We start from the raw sequence: 23,700 nt of genomic DNA, 5'->3' as shown, positions 1-23,700 counted from the left end.
GCCTCTGTGTGTGCGAGCTGCAGCCGGTTCGTCTCTGCAGACCTGCCGGCTCCCAGCTTCCCAGTCGGTGTTTCCGGGAGCCGGGGGGAGGGGGGCGTCACGGTCTGTGTGGGGGGGGGTGGAGGACGACTCCTGCTCCCCCGCTTCAAGCAGAGCTCCAAACCCTCCTGGATCTCAAATAAAAACCTGTGCAGGGAGACGGCCTGCCGCTGGCAGAGCAACGCCGTGCCGCTCCCGGCGCCCCGCCCGGCTCACTTCTTCACGGCCTGCCGGTAGCTGTGTCTCTGGCCCTCCTGCCGTGCCTTGCTGGCGCTGGCGCCGCCGGCACCGCTGCAGCCACTGGCCTTGCTGCTGTTGCCGCCGTCGCGGGCGCTGCTGGCCTGGCTGACCTGGCTGGCCAGGCTGGAGTCCTGCAGCGTGGGGCTGGAGTGAGCCCGCTGCAGCGAGCTGTCCTCCAGCAGCTGGGACTCGAACACCGACAGGTCCTCCTCGCCGCTGCGGATCTTAGCACGTAGCAGCATGACGTACGTCCCGTAACGCGTTTTCTACAGAAAGAGGGAAAGACAAGGATGAGCGAAGCCCGGCACGTCGACTCTCGTTGAAAAAGCTGTTCCTGGTCTTGGTTCTGGTCACCACGGCTATTGTAACTAGTACTTCTGCACATGCTCAGTAGATGGACAATCAGAACAATGTTTCCTCCTTCGTGTCGTGACTCCTAGTCCAGATTCTCCTGGACTAGGAGTCCAACTTGGCCGTCTGTCCACTAGAATGCCTGTGTTCTCCCATTGTTAATGTTTGTAGACGATTGTTCTCTGCAGCATGTGTGTCTGGTTTCATTAGAAAACAAAACAAAAGCACCCACTAGTGGTCCAACAGGTAGCTACATCGTTTTCACAGTTTCTGCCGTTTCTGTGGAAACGGACATCGTTTTCAAAGTGTTGCCGTGTAAACGTGAACATTTTTGGACACGAAAATGCTAAAAAAATAAAATGTTTTTTCACTCGTCATTGTGTAAACGGTCTTGGACATTGCAAAAGTAAAGCTACTGGATGAGTTACAATCTCATTGAAACTTAAGTAAAAAAACTGTTGATTATTTAATGAAGTTATTTATGAAGTTGTCCATTATTACAGTTCAATCCTGCACCGTTTCTGGTTTAGCATTTTTAATTATCAGAAGAATTCAGAATTAACTGTACTGAGAGTGCTGCTCTGAAGCTTTCTCTGATGCGGCTCACCTCGAAATCCAGATACTCGTCTCGCTGGCGGTACTCCTCCAGCTCGCGCCCTTTGACCTTGCGGTCGGGGGGGTATGAGCGCAGCTCGGCCAGGTCGGTAGAGATGGCTCTGAATCGCGCTTCGTGGGATCGGACCTGCTCCTCCTGAAAGACGGAGGACAGTGAAGCACAGTTATCAGTTCAGTTCTGAGACTTCGTTGGTCTGCGTTAGGCTCAACACGGGCGCATTTGAGCGTTCAGAGCCCTGGATTGGACGCCCTTGAGTGGACGCCATGCTCTCGGGTCGCGTCCTTCAGCGGACGTTCATCACACTTGTTTGAGTACTTGTCAACACACCACGAGGTGACGGAAGCTCGGCAGGTCGGAGAGAGAATCAGCAGCAGCACAACGAGTCCAAACATCCAGCGCGGAGCAGAAAAAATGACCCGCTTCCTTTCTTCTCTGGATTTTACCACTCAAACCTTCACCGCACACATTTCTTCATGTTGCCCACAGTGTGTAGCTCAGTCGTTCTGTATTTATGTGCATTTAGGAGCAGAAGCTAAGCTGATGTATCTATGATGCGAGTGTTTTGGGTTTCATTAGCAGGGAAGACTGATTATGGGGGGGGGGGGGGGGGGGGGGGGGGCGAGAAAAAACTGAAGCTGAAGAAACTGGTTGGTTTGGAAACACGTGAATAAGTTAAGAGGATACTGTCACTATTGGATGGAAATAAATGGACAAATAAACAGAATTTCATCCAGCAGACATGGTAACAATGTCTTAGCACGATTTCTGGAGTATCTCTTAATCACAGTGAATACATGAAAAACTGTCTGATCATAAGCATTGTGAAGTTGGGCTGAATGTGGCCCCTGAAGTGAAAAGAGTTGGACATCCTGACTGAAAGACCTGAACTGGATGAGTCAGAGGAAGTGGAACAAAGTCCAGACAAGCAGAGAGAGATCACGCAAACTCAATGAGTTCAGCCTCCAGAAAGTACAGAGGAAGGACCTCTGTCATCCAGCAACCACCACTCAGACGTGACTCCTCCCGGGCGGTGGACTTTACCTCGGACAGCTTGGACATCGTCCCCGGCAGCAGCGGCCGGCTGAACTTCTTCTGCGAGCCGATGGCGGCGGGAAACGGCGTGGACGAGAACATGGCCGCCACCGTGTTGATGCGAGTGATCCAGCTCTGCATCTGCTCGGCGTTCCTGTTCCGGGCACGGGAAATGCAGAGAAACTAATTACAAACAAACCACGTACAGGATGCAGAAAGTGGCTGCTGAGCCCAAATCGCACTCACAACATCAAAGCGATAATTATCGGCGAGAGCAGCGCCCATGTTGACAAAAAAATGATTCTGGAGCCAATTAACACATGAGAGAAAAGGAGGCTGTTTTACACTAACAGAGCCATTAGGGGCCCATGAGAAATATCAGATTGAATCAGACAGCCTTGCTTAAATCCCCTGGGAGAGGGAGAGAGAGAGAGAGAGAGAGAGAGAGAGAGAGAGAGAGAGAGAGAGAGAGAGAGAGAGATGCACTATCTGGGACAAACGCATGCTGCAACTGGAGCACAGAGCCAGTCCTCCTGGGGATCCAACATGTGGCCATTCATGTGCCACATCCTGCATCCTGCACACACACACCTCCACCGCAGCACACACACCTCCACCGCAGCACACACACACGTCCGCCGCAGCACACACACCTCCACCGCAGCGTCCCAGCCAACATGTGACAGCACAGCTGTGTTCAGCCGCCTCCCCATGTTGTTATCTCGGGTAAAAACACACTGCATGGATGTTCAGCGGAGTGATGCATCAGTTACATCAGGGCTGCTGAACATGCCATCAGAGTCTGACCGTTCCACAGCGTAAAAATAACAACGAGTTGAACTGCAACTTTCAACAAAAAGAACTGCTGTTCCTAATGTGTCCACCGGGGGTCTCCCTGTCTGAGAGAGCGTGGAGATCGTAACACAGCAGTGATGAAAGATGGCTGCCTGAGCTTGTCTGATTTTATCTCGTCTTAATTTGTCTGATCACGTCTCGTCTTACGTCACGCTGTGTTACCTCGTTAGTTTTCTTATCTTGTTTTTTTTTTTTTTTTTGTCTGATTGGTTAAGTTTACCTGAATATTACCTGATGTTATCATCACATCTTGATCTCATCTTGTTTCACCTTAACTTATTGCACTTAATGTTGTCTTAACGTGTCTCACATGAAATTGTCCGGTTCTTTCTTGTCTTCTCTTGTCTTCAGGTGCTTAATCTTATTGTGCCTTGTGGCGTCTTGTCATTTCTGGGTTTTTTTCATCAGGTGGCGTCTTGTCTTGTATTTCTTTAATATTTATTTTCTTCTTTTGTATGGTCTTAGTCTGTCTTGTTTTGTTACCGTGCCTCATCTTGTCTTAACTTATTCTGTCCTATCTATTCCTCTCTTGATGGGCCTAATCTTGTCCTGCTTCATAGTGTCTCGTTTGCCTTCAGAGAAAATCTGGGTCCAGACTAAAGAGGTTAACAACCGCTGTCTTTAAGAGACAACGAGCTGCAATTTCCTACTTGTGAACCCATTAAAAACGGTATTGTCTGTATTTTGGCCTCAGACGAACCCTCTCTGACCATGCGGTGGCTCCGGATGACTTTAGCCCTGGCGTTTTCCTCCCGGCACCCTGCGTCTCGTCTTAGATTTTAGCTTCTCATCTGTTGATTTCGATAAACACAGCTGAGCATGAGACTGAAGTGGCCTGTGACTGATCCACAGGGGGGAGTTTCCAGAAAGTGGGCCTGACACATGTAAACAAACTGCAGTGAGAGGATGAATATCCAGGATAATTAGGTCACTCAGCCTCCGTCCCCAGATGAGCATTTTTATTACATTTAGCAGATAATTTCTGTGTTCTTCTCTTCAACCTGACAACAAACATCTAAAATCTTCCTCCACTTCCTCCAGATTATAGAGCATCTTCCTCCTCTAACGTCCAGACTATAGAGCATCTTCCTCCCACTGACCCACAGAGCTGATAGCTCAGCAACACTGACATAATACTTAATTATATATATATACTAATACATATAATAATAATCTATTTGCACATTATTAAGAGGAGACAGATTTTCAAAATGAATTCAATATTTTCTTTGACTCTTCATTATTCATTTTTTTTCAGAACAGGTTGGACGTTGCGTTCTTCCAGTCTTAATTCTTTGTCTCAGCGAACAAACTGCTGCGATGGAGACTCACGGTGCCTGGAAGAGGTAGACCCTCCAGTCGGCGGTCCGCAGGTAGAAGACGTTGGGCCTCTTGCTGTAGTCCGACGCCTTCATGGCCAGCGAGTGGTGGATGGACACGGCGTTCTTCAGGTCCTCGTCGGAGAGCTGCTTCTCGGGCCGGTACTCCCCCTGAGACGAGTTCAACGTAAGACATGAGAGCCGCCGTCCACACAGAGCAGGAGCAACACTTAGTACCCACAGAGGAGGCAGGGCGGAGGGAAACGACAGTTTCTTCATGAAAGCACCAAATCTTGTTTCAGTTTCTCCCAAATGTTTGTCAAATATTTATTTCTCATCTTAATCGATTTAACTCAAATAGGAAAAAACTAAATACTGGAAATGTGGACTCCAACAGATCTCTATAAATAGTAGAACAAAAACTTTATTAATCTTTTAGTTTTTAAGTGTATTTACATTCTAACCACCTGGTTACATCGCAGAGTCAGGAAAAATAACTGAACAGCAGGTTTCTGCAGTCTGTTCCTTCCATCAGCTCTGAACATCATGAATGATTTAAAATGTAATTTACATGTTTCCTTTACATCAAGACGTGCACATTCATAAGCAATATAATGAGAGATGACTGACACATTTCCTCTTGGTCCTTTAAAAACGATGGTCCAACAATCATATGGAAACTTTTACCAAAAAAAAACCCCACCAAAACTAAACTAATCATGTAGAAATGTAGTAATGGTACACATCAAATAAAATAAAAAATAATTGAAATATGCTCGAAGCACAACTCAGGCTTCAATGAGATGAATTATGCAACATATGCAGCGTGGTTTTTGTACTTTTTGGACAAATCTCACAAATGTTCACATCATTTTAACAACAAAATTATTCAAATATGTTCTTTTCATTTTGGGTTCCTGGATTTTGAGCAGCATGAAAGATAGTTTCTTAGAAAGCCTCCCATTGAGCATTAGTCAGTGTTACTGCGGTCTGTGATCCACTCAACACAGTCCTGTATGTCTAAATTACATAATTTCCTTAAAATTAACTTTGAAAAAGGCGTTTAATGGTCCTGATTTGAGCCTTGGCCTGCAGCTGCCACGTCTCCAGCCTTGTCGTTGGCAGCGGCCTCATAACCCTGGCAGAGGTCGCACTCATCAAAGCCAGGTTCTCCTCTCAGTACGGGTCCTCGGCACGGCGCCGGTGCTCCGGCCGTACGGTGCTGGTTCTCCGCCACACAGTTACATCATGTAAACAGAAAGCGATGGCAGTGCCAAACCGTCTGTCTCTGATATTTAGATTGAATAAAACCATTTGTGCTGGCAGGACGGTAGCATGATATGAAATTTAGCCCGTTTGGTTTCTATGGCGACGCACGCCGCGGGGATGAAGAATCACCTTCTGTTAAGAATCTGCTGCTGGCATGAAAGTGAAACAGGATGTTTATGGAGATGCAGTCAACCGCTATTTAAAAGGTTGAATAATGAATATCAAGCAGTTGCTGTTACAAATTGCTCCAAACGCAGCTTTTTAAGGGCTTTTCCTCCCAAACTGAACACACACACACACACACACACACACACACATCCAACACACTCACACACACTTTAATGTGACAATCTTACCTTTTGCAGATAGAGAATTAGCCCTTTGAGTATAGTATAGAAAGTCTTCCAGCCTCTTTTTCCTCTCGGTGCTGCAACGGAGAACAAATTGTTTTCTATTAGAAGTAAGGATACATATAATATATGCATATTGTTTAAACACAGCCCAACCTCGCTAAAAAACAGCAGGAGGTTGCAGGAAATGTAGCGAACCACATGGTGATTTGTTGTGCAGTACCACTTTGCACCACAAGATGGTGCAGTGAGTCCCTCTACCTTGTTTCTGCATTCAGACCACGAACAGAAGAAGCAGAACATTAACTGAGTTCTACTGCAACTCTGAGGAACAGTGACTCACTACTGCCCCCAGTGCACAAAAGGGACATTATTTAAACCTCAGACTGTATCTTTAAAATGTGAATTTTTATTTAATGTTATCTAATTAATGTTTACTTTTTTTTTCAAGTAATGAGTAAAGTAAGGGATTGCTTTTGCAAAAACAGTAATTAGATTACCGTTACTCTTCCACAAGCAGGCTGCGTTACTGCATTACTAAAACGTGATTCTGTCTGGAGAGATAAGTCTGGTAACAATGACGATCGGCCGGGCGACGTCAGTGTAAACAACAGAGACGTGTATTGATCAACAACAGACAACATGGAGCAGCAGGAGGGAGCAGGACCTGCAGCATTTTGTGCTCGAAAATATACCGACATTACTTTGAGTTCGACTCAGTCAAAGGTGACAAAAACCTCAGCGCACGCTGTGCACGCTGCCTGGGAAGAAAGCTTTTATCTACGGTGAAAATTCCACCTTAACTCTGAGCAGGCAGCGATAAAGCAGCAGAGGAAAATGAAACTCTATGAGAAAACCCCGGATGACCTCCCCCATCAAGCCTGAACCGTAAATGTTAATAATCTGGAATACAGTCAGGAGAGACTTTGACTTCAATCATTGTACTGCTGTTTTCTATTGACATCTATTCAAATGAAGAAGTACATACACAGAACTATTTTTATTTAGTTTCATATGGAATATGAAGAACACAAGTTAACAGAAGAAATACTTAATTCCATTAAAATATGGTGCAAGGTGCAGAAAATAGGTTTAAATGTTCAATGAGTTCCTTCAAGTCAGAGACTGCATTTAATTTAACTTCTGCTTGAGGCAATGATCATAAAGTTAAAAGACTTTAACGAACAAAACAGGTTTTAAAAAAAGACGATTTAATTAAATTCAGTTTTATATGCTGGAATCCGCATAAAGAATAGAATGAGACTGAAAGGTCTATTGCTTTATATTAAAAGGCGCTAAAAGTAACTAAAGTAAAGTAGCTAATTACTTTTGTAACTTCATTACTTTCTCAGTCGTCAGTAACTAATTACTATTTCAAGTATCTCTCTAAGTCCTTTGTTAAAAAATAGACTTTACTTTAAAATGAATGTGGTACAGTCCCAGAGAAGTAATCTAATACCTTGATGATATAGTGCAATCACGACTGGGAAATGAGAAAGTTCTCAATTCAGAGTGAGAAAAAAAGCATCTGTATGCTGTGAACTGGGAACTTCCCATTAGGAATCTGGGAAGTTTCGCACGCGTTTCACCTGCCTGGTGGTTTTTGGGAGTTAAAACAACACAGATTTTTCTGGAGCTTGTCGGATGTTTTCTGATTTCATGTGAAGGCGACCAACTGGGAAACGGGACTTTCTCTTCATAACGTTTAAAAACTAAACAACCCACAGTAATTCCATAGACGTGATGAAACCATGAGTGTTACTTCTCTCCAGGGTTTTGTGGGATTAACCTGTGAACCACTCCCGCTTCCCAGTTCCCCGTCACGTACTTCTCTTTCCGTCGGAGTCGGCGTGGACTTTCCGGACCAGGAAGCCGTTCTTGTACAGCAGCGTTCCCGACGGCTGCGCGTCCTCGGAGAGCGGCTTCCCGCTGCTGCCCACCCGCTTCATGGAGGTGGACGGGTTGGAGTCGCACAGGCTGTCGCCGAGCTCGGAGAACGACTTCCTCAGCTCCTCTTCGTCACTGCGGGGACAAAACGCAGATCCCGGGGGTGATCGGCACGCACGTGTGTCATCAACAACTGAAGAAAACACATCGTCAACATCATCCTCATCATCCTCATCACCACCATCACCATCATCCTCCTCCTCCATCCTGTCACAGGACGAGAGGTCCGGAGACTTCACACGCTCACACATGAACACATGAGTAATCTCACACGGCTTCAGTCCACTGAAGGAAACCTGAAGTCACTTTCCTCTGATCAGAGTTTCACTGGACGAACGGGAAACTGAGACACTGAAGGACACGCTGGCGGGGGACATTAAGAAGCTGACTGGAGATACAGCAAAGGATTATGGGGAGTTTACAGTGAAATCTACAGAAAAAATGGAGAGTAAAGCCACTTCACTGTCATACACACTGTTTTAAAGTTTCTACACACAGCCAGTTTGCATTCCCCTCATCCAAAACGAAATTATCTCTACTTTTATATATTGATCTTCTCTAGAAAATTCTCCTTTTATGTCAGTTTTGTTGTCGCTATGTTTTTGTGTTTGCTTGTGTATTTTTTTTTTTTTATGAGGACCCTCAACAGAAGATTCGCTGAATGCTATAGCGTTAGCTCATAAACATGCGTCACAGAGTTTAAATCTCGCTTGAAGGACAGAGACTGTTTTGTGTGAACAACATTACGTCTGGAGTTCCTCAAGGCTCCATCCTGGGCCCACTTCTCTTCGACAATATTTTGGGGGTGTAAAGCTCAATCCAGCAACACTTTGTTAGGATGTGTTTAGCGGATCTAAACAGCATTTCTGTCTAAAGTATTCAATGAATTATCTTTGTATTACAGTAAATGTGTTTTGAAGTGCTCAGAGACTGACACCATCGTCTGCTTCAGGCTTTGAGGTGAGAAACTTCAACCCGCCGGGAGGATGAATTATGTTTAAAAAGGAAAGAAACGTATAAAACATGGAGGTGTTGGAAATCCGCAAAGATTTCCAACAAATTCTATTCTAGGGTTTAATTCTTCCTCTGATTGGTTGGTTATTGTAAAACAATAATCAACATTAGATTTCAGAATTTAACATTATTTTTCACTGTGTATATTTATATTTCTGAAAACTTGAATGTCCGAAAGTACTTTATTTCTCACTTATTTTTTATTTATTTATGTTTTTAGAACTCTAAACTTTTTTTTTTGTTACCATTTTATGATCAGTTTAGTTTCTTACATCATTTTCCCCTTAATGAAATATTTAGATTTTTACTGCGCTTTTCTTTTTATTTTCATCTTAAAGTTTTTAACAGTTTTCGGTTGAGTTTTGTTTTGTTTTCTTGTTTGACAGATCATCTTGTATTCAAACACATTTTGTAATATTCTGTCCTATAATCTTATATCTTAATAAATATTTCTAATAAAACATTACCACATGTGATATATTGACTCTAACTTAGACTGTGATGTTTATTTTTCAGTTTTTGTTACTTCTATACATGATGTTGTTCAATAAATTGGATTTTATTGCAGTTTTGTTTAAACGCTTTATGTTTGGTCTTCTGTCTTTTATTAAATATAGAAATATATTTTGCCACATCGTTTTTTGTTTTTAAAATGTGTATTTTATCATCATTTTCAATATTATTTTCCAAATATTTTACTTATGTAACTTATTTTTCAACTTTAAATTTCTTTCTAGCTATACATGTCAAATCCACTTGTATTTGAATCTTTTTGAATGTTTTGGTTGTGAAACTGATTAAAAGGCTATTCTTCCTGCCATGCAGCCCATATAAAGGATCTCACAGTTTATGTTTCACTGTTTTTGTGGATTTCCAGTGATAGACAAAGCTCACAATGTGTGTTGCTCCAGCAGCGATAATCCCGTTCTCCTCTAAATAATCCCTCACAATGCTCTGCGTGCGTCTCTTGGTGTTTTTAAAGGGATTTGTCACATTAGCAGATGATGGAGGCTTTAGGCGGCGGCGGCGGCGGGCGTTGCTGCAACGCCGCAATGCCACTTGTTCGCTCACCAGGCGGCACCGGAGCAAAAGTTCAGCCTGGAAATAGAAAATGGAAGGAGCCCCCCAACCCCCCCCCAGACCACGCTATGAGTAACCAACAGCAGTTAACCCCAAGCAGGAGCTGGAGAGGAGGAGGAGAGGAGGAGGAGGAAGAGGAGGAGAGGGGGAGGAGGAAGAGAGGAGCAGACCGAGCCAATGAGCTTTCTGCCTGTTGCCTGGTAACTGCAGCCTGCTGCTGCATCCCTCTCTACAACAGAGAGAGAGAGAGAGAGAGAGAGAGAGAGAGAGAGAGAGAGAGAGAGAGAGAGAGAGAGAGAGAGAGAGAGAGAGAGCGGGGGGGTGGATGGAGGGATGCATACGTAGAGGACAGAGATGGAGGGAGGGTAGGAGGAAAAAAAGACAGACGATGCTTCTCAGGCTGAACATTACAAACAAAAACAAAACACGAGAAGAGGAAGAAAAGAGAGATAAAGATGGAAAAAGATGAAGAGAGACAAAAAGAATAAAAGCAGGGTAGAAAGGAAGTCAAAGGAGGAAAGAGACAGAAAGAGAATAAAGCTTACAAAAGGAAAGAATAAAAGGAAAGAAATAAAACTAAATGGGAGAACAGAAAAGAGCGGGAAAGGAAATGATCAAAGAAGGGAAGGAGGAAAGGAAAGAATGGAAAGAGAGAGAGGGAAAGGACAGGACAGGATACAAGGAAAAGAGGAGTCCCAGGAGGAGTAAACAGCAGGAAGTGGACACTTTCCAGAGCTGGTAAATATAAAAGAGCGAGCACAGACTCTGTTACTGCAACTCTTTACTACAACAGGAGCTCGTGTGCAGGACTGCATGTCGCAGGGAAGTTGAGTTTTCCGTGTTCACGTGTTCACATGTTCATGTCCGTCTCCACGGAAGTTTTGTTCCCAATCAGAACAAAGTTTTGACTGTTTTAATGTGGAAATGTTGTGTGAATAAGGCTGAAGTCAGTTTCTAGAATCCAGAGCAAACCTGTAACTCTCAGCAGTGCGTTCACTTGGAAGACCGACGTGATGCGCCCGCTTTTGGCTTCACTGGAATCGGCAGAGGAGTTCTGGAGTCGTTCTGAGGCCCCGCCCATACGACAACGCCGTTTCATGTAACCATCGTTTTTGTGGCCGATCGCCGACGCGACGTTTCAGGAGCCTGAAAACGGCTTTCAGAGTGGAGAAGTTTGAAAACGCCGCCTCGGCTTTGACGCATGAATGGAAGAAGTGCACATTCGCTGAAAACTATGATGTCATCAGCGACCTCTTGACCTTTAACCCCCGCAACCCTCTCCGTGACGTCGCTTCACAACAGCAACAATGGCGGGCTATGTCCTCCAGGTGGCGCTGCAGAAGCTACTGACGCTTGTCGCTTTAATAAGGCCACATGGTGGATTTCTCCAATTTCAGTATGTTTTTCATGATCCGTGTCTTCGTTTCTTTCTTTTTTGGGGGGGGTATTTCTGTGGCAGAGTTACAGCGCCACCTGCAGGCCTGGCTGATGTACTACATCGTTTTGAGTATTTTTCATGGTGGAATGTGGACGGGGGGGGGGGGGGGGGGGGGGGGGGGGGGGGTTTGAAGCAGAATAAAAGAAACAACAGAGCAGATTGGTCTCGTCTCTCTTCCAACTTCGTTCTCCATCGTTTTCACACGGGATCTGCATCCTTCCATATCTCCCACTTGTTGCGTCTCTCTTTGAGTGCACGATGCCTCCCTCCCTCCCTCCCTCCCTCCATCTTCTCCTCCTCTCCCCACCCCCGCTCCTCCTGAATGAGGGAGCATGTGAGCGCTGTGCATGTCTGCTGTGTTGTTCTGTGTGAGTGGAGAACATGTGGGTGCATCCACCGCTCGCTCGGAGTGGCCATGTGCACGTCTTTCACTGCGGGGGTGTGAAACAACATCCACCGCACACAAAACACACAGCGCCTTCTGCACGCACACACCTGTAATGAGATGCCAGATTTCACATGCACAGCTGATATTCACGGGTTGTTTCAGTGTCTGGATCTCACACCTCGATCGCAGGCCTTGGCAGGGGAGCCTGTTTTTTTTTTTTTAAGCCTCAATCTGGGAGTAAATTACTAAATCAATGCAGGCCTGACCTATATTTAGAAAAAAAAAGAGAATACAGCCGTTACTCTGCCGCGATTACAATGGCAAACGTGCAAATCGAGGCGTGCAACGAGAAACAAACAAGCTTTTTACGGCTCAGAAATGGCGAGTGTGGGTTTGTGTGTCGGTCCCTGGTGCTTGTGAAACTCACCAGAATGAAAAATGCATCAAGTCGAAGCGAGCAGGGTGTGAAAGTGGGGGGGCCAAAGTGACAAATGCTGCACAGATTCAGCATTTCACTGCATTTCAGCTGATGAAATATACACAGAAGTCCAGACTGGAGCTCATCCAGTTGAACTTGTTTACGTGTCTGAAGACACGTCTTTTCCATCGTCCTGTTCAGTGGCGGCGGAGTTTAAATAGCTCGTCTATATGTCAGTGGAGATGTTTGAACTGGATCGCCTGCCTCTCTGTGGATCTCCTCCCTCGATCTGCAGCTCTGACCACTTTTATTCGGCTGCTCCGGGAGCTGCTGCTGCCGCTGCTATTTTAGGAAACGTAGTGGGAGGCTGTGGTCACACCTTTGCACAGGATGCAGGTAAAGAGCCGTTTAGACGCAGTTGCTCTGGCGTTTTCGCACGTCTTCCTCTTTACATGCGCAGGAGACACCCTGTGCACACAGAAGCAGGCTTTTCCTGCAACTATTGACCGATTTCTTTATTTATTCATGAGTGGAATTAAACAGGATTTTATTGTCAGGAAGGTAAGTCCTTTCAAGTCTGCAAAAGTGACAAATTCAAAAACTCCACGTGCACCAACACGTCACTGAGCATTTGACTTAAGATAAGTTTCACAAAGTAATAATACTGATGTTCAGTGTGCAGAAATAAGTCCCAGTGTACCTTGTGTATGATGTGAAGGAATCATGAAAAAATGTTGAATAAATAGAACGAAAAACTAATGCTTCAGCTCATCTGTGGATCCTTTTCATGTGAAAAAACACAAAATGTGGCATCCCACCAAAACGTAGTATTAATGTCTAAGATGCGAGAGTTCAAGTTGTTTTCATGAGTTTTACCTCCTGATACATTAGAAGCCTCTGGTTTACTCAGACTCTCAAATACGTTTATTTTATGTGCTTCAAATCAGCAAATGAAATATGTTTAATTAATATGAGGATGGAATAAATAAGTATATAAGAATCATTATTATTATAATTCAGCTGTTGATGAATGTAGGCCTATTTTCATGCATTAATTAATTTACTAATATTGTGTTTTAATACTAACAATACTACAGCCACTATTAAAAGTAGTGGGATCATCATTAAAAAAGTGTTTTTTCCAAAATATAAATAATTGAATTTTATTTATTTATTTATATTGTAATACGATATTATCTTGGAGTGGAGCGTACGTGCTATTATTCATATGCAAGGTTGATGTGTGTGTGTGTGTGTGTGTGTGTGTGTGTGTGTGTGTGTGTGTGTGTGTGTGTGTGTGTGTGTGTGAGTGTGATAGCTGCTGAGAGAACACAGGGAGGGAAGAGCGATGCGGTAACTATGGAGTCGTATCCATGGTGCTGTCGCCATGGAAACAAAGCCTGGAAAGCTGGTGACTTAATTGGCATCTGGGCGGCTCGGAGACTCGCAGGGACCGAGGAGGAGCCGCGATCCAGAATAGAAACCCTTGACACACTAATGTTTGCTTCACACGCCAGACAACACGCACGTCATTATGAAGACGCAAACAAGTTAATCAATATCCCACTAACCACCGTGTGTGTGTGTGTGTGTGTGTGTGTGTGTGTGTGTGTGTGTGTGTGTGTGTGGTTAATTTAATCATAGGGAAAAAATCCTGCTCATGTCTCTGTGGTTCAGTGTTGATTTATACTGGTTTTATGTTGCCCCGAAACATGTTGGTACATACAAGTCTATATTGGTACATACAGGTCTGTGTCTGTACAAACAGGTCTGTGTTGGTACATACAAGTCTGTGTTGGTAAATAAAGGTCTGTGTTGGTACATACAGGTCTGTGTTGGTACATAAAGGTCTATGTTGGTACATACAAGTCTATGTTGGTACATGCGTTTCTAAATTGGTACAAACAGGGCTATGTTGGTACATACAGGTCTGTGTTGGTACATACAAGTCTATGTTGGTACATAAAGGTCTATGTCATCCTGATGTTGGTCTGATGCTGGACTGGTGCTGATCTAAGCAGATCTGGTTTTATTTACGTCTATGTTGGTTTAGCAGGTAAACCATCATGTTATCACAACATCCACTGATTAATAGTTCGATAAATAACAAAATATTAATAAAGAAATATCCAGCATCCGGCAGCTGGTCTGACCAGAACACACATTGTTTTCATGTTCTTTCATCCAGCTCGGGGGTCTGCAACCTTCATTACCAACAGTCGTTCTCCACCAATTGTCTCAAGCTGCAAAAAATCCAATAATCTGAAATAAAGTAAAAATAATCTAAAAAAGAAGTCTGCATTAATGAAGTGTCATAGCTACAATTTAGATGTATTTTATTATATTTTTAGCTGTTGTGGCCATTTTTAAAGTAGTTTTTTTTTAAAACGTAGATTTTTCCCACTTTAGTATTTCATACATCTTGGCTATTTTTCTTCTTCCTTTTTTTTTTTTTTTTTTTTCTGTTTTCCTAAAATCTATAGGTGACTTAGCTCTTTTACTTCATTTTACTTGTTTTTATCCCGGGGATTTTTGAAAATCAGTGTGCAATGCAAAAAAGAATGAAATGAAAACAAAATGTTTATTTGCACGATATATTCTGAAAGTGCCGTCGAGCCGCTGCAGAGGAGCTGCAGAGGAGCTGAGGAGGCTGCAGGCTGCAGACCTCTGAGCTGATCCAGGACGAGCCAGTAAAGACCCACATAGACCAGAATCAGAGGTTCCAGGAAGCTGTGCTGGTTTTCAATCAGCAGTGAAAGAAAAGCAGGACAAAGGAAACGCAGCAGGAAGCAGTGCGAGGTGAAAAACTACTTACAGTGTCCACTGCAGCTTCTGATTCTTGATCGAGTTGTAAAGCGCCTGTAAAGGACAAAAAGAACAACAAAATCACATTTAGATGAGCGTGTGTGTGTGTGTGTGCGCGCGTGTGTGCGTGTGTGTCTTTGTTGTTTGTTTTCTGAGCGGTCAACAAACTGCAGCTCCATTCAATAACTGTGTACTCAGAGAAATGTCTCCTCCATCTTTAACCTGCTTTCTTCTCCCGAACGATTCATCAACCAGCCCGTCAGCCGGACAACCGCTAACAAAGCTATTAATGGCTCGTCAATAACAGAAGGAACAAATCAATCAGCCTGTGAATAATTTAGACTTCCACACTAACCGCTGCGAAGCAAAATCTAGTTACAGTTTTGGGAACAAAAACCATGAAATCCGAGTAGAAAAACACATTTGTTTAGTCACTGAAACAGTTACTCAATGAGAAAAAAAGAAAAAACTAGCTCCAGTTTTCCAACTTTAAAGATTAACTGCCTGGTTAATAATGAAGAGCGTTGTTGTTTTGGACTGTTGCTGAGTCATTTCAGTCGCTGAATAATTCATTAATAACCCAAAAGATTCATTTCTCATGAAAACACATCAGAGCAGAAATCAAAGGCCCGCGAGAAGGATTCCGTCGTCTGTCTGTGAAGGTAAAATCCATTTGGTGGACGACCCCGCATGTCGTCCTGCCCGACAAAGCAACGCTGAGAACCTGCGGCGGCCATGACAGTCTGAAAGAAAACCACCATGTGACGAGGACCACGGCCACTCGCTTCACATGAGACGGTCGACTTGCTAACAGCAAACGGTTTCTGGATAAATCCCCCAAAAACTGAAAAAATGTCCCATGAGAGGCACCTCATGGAGGAGATCAGCGTCCGTTGCCATGGAGACGCACTGGAGGGCTGCAGCTGCCGTTAACCGTCTGCTAGCACACTGCTAACTCTGCTCCCTCTAACGGTGCGTTTAAGGGGCACAAAAGAATGGGAACTAACAGAATGTCAGAATTTAACCTTAACACTGCCGGGTGGCGTTGGCGAAGGTCTGCGCTCTATAGAGGGCCCGTTCAAGTTAAGCAGAGTGTCGTTCTTCATATTCCACCTCAGACTGACTCGTTATACGTCTCCTTCTGCTTCCCAACATTGCTGAGGTTGGGATTGAAACATCCACCAGAGGGCGCTGCAGAGTCGACATTGTCAGGTTAGTTGTGTTTTGTGAGCTTGAATGTTTACAGACGATACGACTTAAATAGTTTGATGTGGTTGGTTGTCGCGAAGTTATGTAGAAAAGATTGTTCATTCAAAAACTTCATTCATTGGATTTTTCTTTTCTCTAAATCCATTTCAGCTCCTTTGGAGCAGTTGTTGGTATTTGTGAGTCACTGTTTGTTATCACAAGAATAAAAGTAAAGTTTCAGTTTCATTATTATCACTAAAAGATAAACAGACCTGCAGACTAACAGCATCTCCCCTCTCTCTCTCTCTCTCTCTCTGATATGGATCCAGCTGTCAGACAAATGTGACAGCTGTGGTGATGGAGGTGGTGGAGGTGACGAAGAGGACACTCCGTCACCTCCTCGCTCAATCTGAAAGCCTTGTCGACCAACACGATGATCTCCACGCAGGAAAAAACTAAAGCTGCCGCTGCGATTCGGCCCGTTATCGTCCTCATTTTCCTGCATTGTGACTTTTAGTCAAATGAAATTGGATTTATAATGGGCTGTGATTTTGTGTGACTAATCAGGTTCACTCCCAGCCTCTCCCTTTTGAACGTCGGCCTAATCACAAGCGCCTCATGAATATTAACCAGCATGCACCGTCACAGATTCAGTTTGCCTTCGCTGCCGTTCCACTGTAACGTCCCTGCATTCAGAGCTCGTCTCAAACTTGAACTGTTCTCGTTGCATTTTAATAGATCACAACAGACGAGATGAGCTTCCCGGGAAGCCGGAGCCGGTCGGAGACAAACTGCTTCTGTAGCACAAATCTGGTCAACATCAAATATTAAGAGTGAATTTGTAAGCAGGGGCGCTGCAGCGATCCGCCCGCAACAAAGCAGCAGAGAAACTCGATTGTAAAGGACCGGAGACCAAAACAAGGTGTTTAACCTCCAGACATGAAGACATGATGAGGATTCAAATGTCATGTAGCAGATGAAACACACAGAACTCAAGAGTTTAACTAAATGTGCAGGGATAGAGGAATAAAACAGTGGAAGATGCCAAAAGGCCAATCATGTTGAACTCAGGCTGAAGCGTCATTAAAAGCGTACGCGACGTCGAGTGAGGCTCATTCAGCGTCGAGGCAGAGCGCGTCGTGTTGTGCTTCCTGTTCTGGAGCAGGTTCATTACCCCCATGTCACTGACTCACTAACCGACTCCTTTACACTTTGAGCCGAGGGCCGAAACAAAAAAACCTTCAGTTTTTGAGCTTTTAATCTGTAATTTCACTGAGATGAAATAAATTGAAGTCAGATCACAAAGAGGTTTACAAAATGTTTTGAAATATTCAGAACGAGTTCACAGTGTGTCTGTGTGTGGTAGGAAGATTTCACTGTGGACAGAACAACAGTCCGTTAACTAGACAAAGACAAAGGAACACTCACATTCACACCTCCAGGACATTAAGTCCCCGTCCACACGAGACAAAACTTTTTTTTTGTCCCCTTCGTTCTTCAAAAGGTTCCCGTCTACACGAGGAACATCTGCATCCGCGCAACACCATGAAAACTAGTCAAAATGACGTAGTACATATGCCAGGCCTATAGGTGGTGCTGGAACGTTGCCAAAGAAATACACCAAAAACAGAGAAGATGACACAGAGCATGAAAAAAAATTAAGAAATTAACAAATCCAACATGTAGCCTTATTAAAGTTACTGTACCAGAAATTTTTTTAATTTTTTCCCATAAAATGCATCGCTTCTGCACGGAGAATAAACCAAAACAGCAAAACAAGACCATCACCACACATTTCCAGTAATTTCCAACCCGCAGTTGCCCAAATCGATCCACCAGAATTTGTTGCTATCAAACTGTTTCCTAACTGAAGTCATCTTGGGAAACCAGCCGCAAGGGATTCTGGGATATCGAAGATGGCGTTGCGGCAGCTCCAGTGAAAATATAAACATTTGACCGATTCAGCCCGAAAGAAAAAGCCAGACTTTCTCAAAGAAAGTCTTAAATGTTGTGAAACTGATCGTTGATCGTTTTTCCAGTTCAAATCAAAATCTCGCGAGATCGAGTGTACACACGGGATTTTGTGAGACAATGTCTTGGGAATCTTCAGGAGTTTCCATGACCGCAAGATGTCAACAAACCGGGGGATGTTCCGCCAAATTTAGATGGTGGAAATACGTGTTTGTATGAGTGTAATGATGAATTTCCTTTAGAAAGGCACTGACAACATATTAGAGATGTACATCAACAAAACGGTGGTATTTCTCTGTGTTTCTTGCGTACGAGTTGCAACAAACAACGATTTCTGAAAACTCCGGCCACAGAGGAGATTTAGAAAAGCTCAGTGTCTCAGTTCACAGAGGGGAGACACAGGTTTACGTTAGAATTTGTGACGTCGCGTTTGTTCCAGGATTCTGATTGGCTATCAAGGCTTCATGCTTCTTGTTACACTGCCCCCTACAGGTTTGGATGCTCATATAAGCTCTGAACCAGGTGTATTTGCAGGTCTGTGGCAATGAAGATTTTTTTGTAAACGTAAAGAAGGAAAAACCCAGGTACGTGTACTTTTTTCATTTTCCCCCTGTGGATTCTGGTAGAGTAAACACAACTTTTTCCAAAAGTTGTGTTTGTGTTTTCAGTTACTCTGAGCACTACTGTGGTGCAAATGAAATGTTTTTAGACTCGAACCGTGAAAGAAGGACAAATCACTTTAAATTAAACTGGATGACTGTGATGACGGGTCCCAAACCAGTTTCCTGTCACACCACTTCAATAGCTCTGAAAACACTGCAAAATTCACACCAGGCCTGTAGAGGCGCTGTAACCACAGAATGACTGGAATACGTCTCAAATGGAGAAGAAGACATGAAGTGAACACGTGAAGGTGAAATGAGAGCCGAGGCCAAAGCGTCAAAACGTTCCACATTTCATTCCCTCAGTCGGCTTCAATAAATCAGCTGCGTGTCTAGAACGAGCCCACACACCCGCCTCCATGTGGACACCTGGAGAAACCCCGGCAGGCTGAGGGAGAACATGCAAACCCCTCCGTGTCTCACGGTCATCCATCCATCATCGTCCTCACTGCTTCATCAGCTCAGGTTTCGTCACCAGCCCATCACAATACAAACAGTCACTCACTCACATTCACACAGTCATCAGTTACAAGTCTCGTACATTAAACATGGAAAAGTTTTATTTAATTTGAACATTTTATTCCTTCAAATGTCTCAAATATGCCTCAGTTTAGTTTCAACGAATTAAAAGGAAATAAAACTCCAGCATGTCAGTCTGGCTTTCAACTAGCAGCTTTTTTTCTCTTTTTTTATCAGCACTCTGGTTTTTACTGTCTTATTAGAAATAAAAAAAATCACTGCTGGACTGTTGAGAGACCCAGTATAAAAATGATTTAGATTCCCAGCTGTCTCAGGACCAAACCCCCAACATTTGTAGTTTTATCTGGTGAATGTTGTGCTCCATTGTTAATAGATTTGTTGTGCTGCGGTTGTTTTCTGCCGCCTCTAAAAGCCTGACCGGTGTGAGTGTTGGTTCTCGTCCTCTGCTGGTCCACTGAAGGATCCTTCGTATTTCTGATGTCCTCTCCTGCTGCTGCAGAACAAATCCACCGCAGGGAGCCAATAAAGTCACCTTCAGTCGTACAACGCGAACATGAAGTGCAGTTTGACCTGAAACATCGCTGTGACACACACTTCAAACTACGTCAGCGTCGATTCTTTCAACGACCTCATAAGAGCGACGTCTACCTGGGTGAGTTCAGGCAATGTGATTATTGTTATTTTAGAGGAGGAAATCTTGGATTACACACTCGCATGAGTGTGATTGAATACGCTGACCACTTGTACTTTTACTGGTGTTTTTTCTCCAAAATGCAATGTAACTGAGGCTTACGTTTGATTTATAGTGTGTGATCGACTTCACTACAGAGCACAGTCACAATCTGAGCTAATATTCAAACCTTTTGATTGGAACCAGACATTAAAAGTGTTTCTATCCACAGACATCGATAGTTCTGAAATAAAAATGTAATTAATTGAGTTTATAGAGCTTTTTTTAAGATAAAACTAAAAAGAAAGGGCTTGGTGAATTCACTGTGGATAAAAGCTGGATGTGCACATGCTTCGTCAGAGCGAAGGATTTTTCTCTGGAGCTCGTTTGTTTAATTGAGTCCATATAAAGAACAACAGCAGAGAGAGACTAAATGGAGGTGGAGCATCAATCAATCACACTCATTCAGTCTGGAGGGACGCTGGATGTTCGTCACCTTCACCTACTTGGTTCATCAGCGTCACCAAGTGCCGGCAAACGAGAGCCATTAGTGCTGAGTGGCGGCGCTACATGGCGGAGGATGTTCGGCCTGCCGGGTCGGCCAGTTAAACACGTCAGATCTTTTATCTGATGCGATTTAAAAAGACACGTCAAGTCTGTCAGCAGCTCCAGTTTGTGTTGCTCTTTTGTCTTCACATTTAAAGGGGTCATATTAAAGAAAACGCACTTTCTAACGGTTTTCCAACAGTAATAATCGTCCCTATACCTGGAATGATGCCCCAGAAGTGAAGAAAGTCTGTCCTCTCTCTCCCTGGCTTGTTTCAGTTTTAAAAAGTGTGTTGCTCCAACCAACCAATCAGAAGTCAAACCCTACATAGTGTCATTAGGGGTTTAGCCAATCCCAATCAAGGCAGACCCTCTCTTTAACTCCTCCCACAATTAGGCAGCTATGCTCTGGCACATGGCACCACGAGAGGAAGTCCTTCCTCCTCTTCCCAAGATGGGCATGTGTGGGCGGAGCCAGCCCAGCTCACACAGACACAGCAGATTCTGAATGTAGCTCCTATGATCCAATATGCAAATGAAGAAAATCAAGAAAAAGCTGGATTTGAGGCAATAAACTTTAAATACAATGTTTTTTGGACCCACGAGACCCATGTGTTGAAACGCTTTTTCCAGTCTTTCATTGCCTACATTTTGCACCTTTGTCATGTTCACCCATCCAGCTTCCTCACTGATTCATTGAACTTCCTGTTCAGGTCAAACAAGCCCGCAAACTCACAATCACACAACCAACAGTCACCAACTTCCCTTAAATCACTGAAAACGCACAGAAAGAGCATTAAAGTCCATAAGGTGAGAATCCGAACAGGAGATTTTTCACCGTGAGGTTGCAGTTCTAACCAGTTTACAGTTTAAGGTTTTAACATTAATTATGGATTTTTCATTGGAGATTTGGTTTAAAAACAATTTGTCATGTTTTCCTGTGTTGCATTCAGTCTAGCAGAAAATTGGTTAAATTTCAAACCAACCTGAATATAAACTAGATTTATTACCCAGTTTGATGGTTTTAAACCAGGTTTGCTGTCTTATTGTCGTGATTCTTCCTGTAATTTACAGAAGCAGCTGAAGGATTATCAGTGAGTGGTTTTGGTGTTATGATTCCTCTCTGGGTTCCTGAATCAGTGTCAACCTGTAAAGATTTGTCTGGAAAGGAAGATTTTTCAGTACCTTCCTCCTCTTCCGGGCCTGCGGGTGGTTCTGTCCGTCCTGAGCTTTGCCCAGCAGGTCCGGGAACACGAGGGGCTTGAGGGAGCGGGAGCGCGGGGTTCTGGGATACCGGAACGGATCCATCATCCGGAAGTCTCTGCCGTAGCGCACAGTGCACAGAGAGCGAGATCGCAGACGCCCCGCAGAGTGCAGGCTGTTGACTCCGATCATGGCCGAAGTACGACACGTCCAGATCCTCCCCAATATTTGTCTTTAAAGTTCCTGCAGAAAGCACGCTGCCCGGTGGTGGTGATGGTGGTGGTGGGGGGGGATAGAAAAGTTGTGTCTGACGGAGTCCAGTGGACGCCGAGGAGCCAGCAGACAGCTGGAAGTGAACGCAGCTGTTACAGGAAGCAGCCGGTGATCAGCGGAAGCCGCGGAGGGAGGAAAGACATCGTGGAGCTGCTGTCAAGTCGCTCAAGTGCTCCCAGCAGGTCTCCAGCGCCGGCTGTGCCGTCCCCCGATGTCTTGATCAACACTCACCAGGGAACACAGGGATGCCCACCTGATGCTGAATTATTGATTGGCCAGCCATGTATTATACATCCCTCCGAGAAGGCGTCGCTCTGCTCTGTGGACGCGAAATGGCTCACAACTTTAGGTGTTGGAATAAAGCGCAGCTCACGGCGGGCTGGTGCATGAATCTGCGTCTGCACATGACCTGAACCAGATCCAAGCCGGTGACAACGCGGCACGGCGACGCACTCGCAAAGCGAGCGGAGCCGTCCACAGATGGCCGAGGTGTGAACGGACAGCCAGCGACAAGCAGAATGAGAAGGCACCAAACACACAGGCCGTTACACAAAGCTCTTTATGTCAACACAAATTAGAATAAATAAAAAAAAACACAAATACACAGACACACACAACAGCAGAAAATGGGGGGGGGGGGGGGGGGGCGGCCGTCCTCGGACTTCGGAGGGATTCCAAACAGCACCTTCGATTTCGTCACAAGCCCAAAAATCACAAACAAGCTGAATGAAAAAGAAGAATGGAAGCGGCTGCTGGTTATTCCTGTTGCTCCCTGTGAAAAATGGACACCATCAGTTCTTCTTCTCCCTCAGTCACAGTGCTGACGGTCAGATCATCTGCCTCACTTCTTCCTCCAGCTCTCCGTCCACCGGCTCCGCTCTCATCCTTTTCTCCGCCCGCTCTGTGATCCACTTCTCTCACTCTCCGTTCTCTCTCACACTCTCCCGGCGCAGCGTTCTCCCCATCGCACAGTCGGCGGGTGTGGGTGTTCGGAGCAGGGGGGTGAAGAAGAAACAGCCGTCGCTCTCCTGCCACCGCTCATGTCTTTCATACCTTCCTCCTCGTCTTTTGTTTGTTGATCCCGATCTTTTTAGTCCAGATTCTCTCTTTTCTGCCTTCTCGCTGCTGCTGCCGCGGCCGTGGAAGAGGAGGAGGAGGTGAAGGAGGAAGAAGAGGAGGAGGAGAGCAGAGCTGCCTGCCTCAATCGCAGTGAAAAGAGAGGCTGGTAGGGACAGTGTTCTCCCTCCCTCCCTCCCTCTCTCTCTCTCTCTCTCTCTCTCTCTCTCCGTCAATGCGTATCTCCCTCCCTCCTTCTCTCAGTCATCGCCAGCAAATCACAGTCTTCAAAACTGCTTCACACACACACACACACACACACACACACACACACACACACACACACACACACACACACACACACACACACACACACACACACACACACACACACACACACTTTTTAAAAATATACTTCCAGTAGAAATCAGTATGCGGCGGTCGTCTCGTGGGAGAGTCTGGTAAGGTGAGAGAGAGAGAGAGAGAGAGA

The 23,700-nt window shown here is 44.7% G+C and overlaps 1 protein-coding gene across 1 annotated transcript in view; it reads right to left on the bottom strand.

Moving 5' to 3' along the window:
- Positions 1-251: 251 nt before the first annotated feature.
- LOC308120097 (uncharacterized protein) overlaps positions 252-23,700 on the bottom strand; it is a gene marked incomplete at both ends in the record, with an annotated part of 50,196 nt that continues 26,747 nt past the window's right edge. Inside the window, 7 exons of the mRNA XM_080480503.1 lie at positions 252-545; positions 1,238-1,381; positions 2,288-2,432; positions 4,466-4,623; positions 6,078-6,148; positions 7,900-8,093; positions 15,172-15,215. Of these exons, the coding sequence (XP_080336629.1) occupies positions 252-545; positions 1,238-1,381; positions 2,288-2,432; positions 4,466-4,623; positions 6,078-6,148; positions 7,900-8,093; positions 15,172-15,215 (1,050 nt within the window). The remainder of the gene's footprint in view (positions 546-1,237; positions 1,382-2,287; positions 2,433-4,465; positions 4,624-6,077; positions 6,149-7,899; positions 8,094-15,171; positions 15,216-23,700) is intronic.

The sequence above is a fragment of the Lipophrys pholis genome, assembly GCF_963383615.2.
Source record: "Lipophrys pholis genome assembly, chromosome: 1".
NCBI lineage: Eukaryota > Metazoa > Chordata > Actinopteri > Blenniiformes > Blenniidae > Lipophrys > Lipophrys pholis.
This window is presented reverse-complemented; position numbering and strand designations above follow the sequence as displayed.